The sequence below is a fragment of the Habropoda laboriosa genome, unplaced genomic scaffold, assembly GCF_001263275.1.
Source record: "Habropoda laboriosa isolate 0110345459 unplaced genomic scaffold, ASM126327v1 scaffold175, whole genome shotgun sequence".
NCBI lineage: Eukaryota > Metazoa > Arthropoda > Insecta > Hymenoptera > Apidae > Habropoda > Habropoda laboriosa.
The window spans coordinates 1,744,134-1,747,813 of NW_017100347.1; the positions used below are offsets into that span (position 1 = coordinate 1,744,134).

General features: G+C 33.6%; 1 protein-coding gene across 1 annotated transcript in view; it reads right to left on the minus strand.

The window, feature by feature from the left end:
* The window catches only part of LOC108574635 (nuclear protein localization protein 4 homolog), an 11,407-nt gene that overhangs the window by 6,995 nt on the left and 732 nt on the right, over nucleotides 1-3,680 (minus strand). The window contains exons 3-10 of the mRNA XM_017937255.1: nucleotides 3,532-3,612; nucleotides 3,251-3,455; nucleotides 3,038-3,176; nucleotides 2,829-2,966; nucleotides 2,199-2,502; nucleotides 1,988-2,125; nucleotides 1,753-1,900; nucleotides 1,480-1,640 (exon numbers count right to left, since the gene is read on the minus strand). Coding sequence (XP_017792744.1) covers nucleotides 1,480-1,640; nucleotides 1,753-1,900; nucleotides 1,988-2,125; nucleotides 2,199-2,502; nucleotides 2,829-2,966; nucleotides 3,038-3,176; nucleotides 3,251-3,455; nucleotides 3,532-3,612 — 1,314 coding nt within the window. The remainder of the gene's footprint in view (nucleotides 1-1,479; nucleotides 1,641-1,752; nucleotides 1,901-1,987; nucleotides 2,126-2,198; nucleotides 2,503-2,828; nucleotides 2,967-3,037; nucleotides 3,177-3,250; nucleotides 3,456-3,531; nucleotides 3,613-3,680) is intronic.

Genomic DNA, 3,680 nt, shown 5'->3' on the forward strand with positions numbered 1-3,680 from the left:
TTTTCAGAGGAGAGAAAAGGAGCTAAAAGGGAACAAGTAATTGCGCGATGAAACGAGTCGAGGAAAATTGTGGTTCCTATCGGACGACTCGAGGATACTCCTCCCTTTTTGCTCTTTGCTATGGTTTAGTAGACCGTCGTAAATTAACTGTATTTAATATTAGATCTCAACATGAAAATGTATGCAAGGCCTAACTACTACTATGTAGACTGTAAGCCTCGTTGTCTGATCAGAAAAACGAACGAAATGAGCGAATATATATTATAAACGAATCATTCCTCGATGCTGTATATCGAAGTACTACGATAATGTAATGCGTTATACTACTCGTCTGAATCCTCGTAAAAATCCCATCGTTATGTATCATATTATCATGTACTCGTGTACGAGAAAACGCGTCGAAAAAAAGTGTTCTGTAAATCGGCGTGTATAAACAAGCGCACTCACGTATTGTAGGAAATTGCACGCCCTCGACGTCGCGGATGCCTTTTTCGAAGAAAGCCTCATTCGATGTTGAACTTGAAAGTTTTAACACTTGTTAATTAGCTAATTCATCGTGTTTTGCAATGAAAGCAAAAGGAAAGACTCATTGCATCATGATGAACATAAGAATCGCCGTTAGAATTAATAACATTGCGTAATACATACGACGATCGAACGGTGGGCGAGCTCGAATAAATTTCTCTCGTTTCGGTCGTTGCGAAGAACAACCGAAAAACGTTAGTCAAAACTTTCGAATCTAGATGCGTATAAATTCATGTGTTTGCCGAAGCGAGTGAAGCTATAAACTCACCTGTGTACACAAAATATTTACGCATGCGCGCGTGTGTGATGTGTGTGCGTGTGCGTGTATATGTGTGCGACGTGGACGCATACACGCATACATACACAATATATATTTTTATGAACGTGATGAGGTAACAACGCATAGCTTGTAATATCGATTCTAACAACCGACGGTTTACCTTGCCCCTCGCGTTCGAATTAAACGGTTGAGCGGCTATAATTTTTCGATAAGTTTTCTCTCTTGTTTTTTCTTTCCATCTTTTATTTTTTTCTCTCTCCCGTCTCCTTTTCTTTTTCTATTCCTCATTCACCTCTTTTAAGTTAAGGCGTAATCATCATTACATATGAAAATTGAGGTCATTTTGTTTATGGCCTACGGAAACATATATCCGTAGTGCATTTGCTTGAACAGTTTTATTATTTCATTATACATGTACGAAATGAAGTTCTTTCCCAATTTAAATGTACTTTTAATCAATCAATTTTGAGTTATAAACTGTTTCTCTTTCATTTGTGTACACTTTTATGCATACCTTTACTTCCCTTAATACTACCGACATACAAGATGTAATTCAATAGTACATATCATATTTTCATCACAATATGCACATAATAAATATCAAAACTGCATTGCCATCTTAATTTGAAGCAGGAAAATAATTGAATAAGTTTAAATGAAATCAATGTACTCACCTTATAGAAGACATCTGGAACATACTGTTTATCTGTTGATTCAATTACATAGCCCAATTCTAGAGCATCTTTTGTAGGAACCAGGCAGCCATCCCGTACCAATGCCATGCATTGATTGGATACTTGATAACCTTCCATGTGAATTTGATTTTTATCATCACCTGTAATCACCAAAATGTATTATTTAGTAAGTACAATCTCTTTTTCGTATATATGTATATAAAGTACATTACATCGAACTGGTCTTACGTTAATATAACGTAAATAACTTACCAGTAACACAAACAGTAACAAATTTTGAACCAAAATAATTACTGGGTGAAAAACGACAGGGATTTGGATGTTGGTTTTGGAAATACCCAGCCATAATGCACTCTTGAGCAGATAAAAAGTGACTTTCTATATTTCGAAAGTGTTTTACCTGTATAAATTTAATAACATTAATTAAAACTTTAAAGCCTTTGACTTACAAGAAAGGGAAATATAAATTAGTTACTAATAAATTTACCGTTCCTTTCTTCACATCGTCCGCTATAAGGTCAGTAAAAATCCATCCAACTCTTTTTAAATTAAGTAAATGAGCCAATTCATCAACTATTGCTTCTTTTTCATCTGGTAAAAGTCCAATAGAATTTTTTGTACTTTCCTAAAGTAATTGCATTATAGATTATAAGAATACTTGCATATATTATCATTTAAATATTTTTTTATTTTACTACCTGTGGGGGTTCGTAAATTGCTGCAACAACAGCTCTAATTCCTAATGGTACATCTGAATGTATTTCATATCTTCCATATAAAAAGCCAATACGTTGATGACCGGTGCTACGCCAATAATTGAGAAAGCGTTCAACTAAACTTGGATTTTCAAACATGACAATGTCCACGTGTCGATAAGTTTGGCGATTTAAAGTAATGGAACTTGGTTGACATTTGCTACAGATACCTCGTGGCCAAGGTGGGTGATCTTTACAACCAGTCTTTATGCGACAACTTATGTCTTCTAATTGTACAAACTTTCCCCTATAAGAGATGACAAAATTATACTCAAAAGATTTAACCCTTGTACGACGAATGCAGGGTCATTTTGACTCGACAATGATAAAGTCAGGCGCGCTCAGATACGTTTGGTACAGAAAATACACCTATTTTATGTATCAAATGTAAATAAACAAGAAAAATATAAAATATATTTAGTTGAAAGCATACACATTTATACACAATTCCTTCTTGAAACCCGTGTACAATAGAAATTTTGCTATGGGTCAAAATGACCCTGCATTCGTCTCCCGCGTTCGTCTAAAACCATTCGCTTTCCGAGGGTTAATATAATAAAAAGCTAAACATACCTATCAACACCAGCAGTAAGTTTCCTTAGATATGAATGAAAGGACAAGTGTTTTATATTTTGTTCCTTAAGATAAGCTTCATCAAAAGGTTCTATAGGAGTACAGTGAACACAGCATCCATTTACACCATGTCTACATCTATTAAATAAATTTTAATATTTAACATCTAATTTTATATAAAGAATTTATTTTTACTTATGTCTACTTACAACTTTTCATCACGTTTTCTCTCTATTTTACCATCAAATTTCCATAATTGTTCATCAATATCGTCAACTACATTTGATAAAGATCGGGAAACGTTGGTACTGTGATTTGTAGTTTTCGTAATATCCATTGGTCCTGGTTCTAGTATTAAATAAAATTAATGTGAACTTAGTTTAAAATAACAAGAAATATTATATAAAAAATGTAGTTAAAACCTTGAGAAACATCAATAGTAGCACTACTAGTTGAAGGAGTACTCCACAACTGTGTATTATTACGAGGGGCCAGGTATAACATGTCCCCATGAGAAAGACCTGCTCCTGAAACTGTCCTGTTGTAAGTAAGTGGAAGTTCATTTTTATGATTTCGTTCCAGATATAGTCCAAATTCAGGACTGTTCAATTCAAAAGCTTTTAAAACCTGAAATTGTGCAAAATTAATAAATGATTTTACAAATAACTACAAAGTACTGTTTCATAACAGACAAAATATAGACCTTTTTAAACAACTGAGAAATTGTGTCATGAAGATTTACATCTATACGTTTTGTTCCCTCTGAACACTGCACACGTAGGGTCTGTGAACAAAGAAATAAAATAAAGTCAGAAATTCATAAATATATATAATAATAATAATAGTTATTTA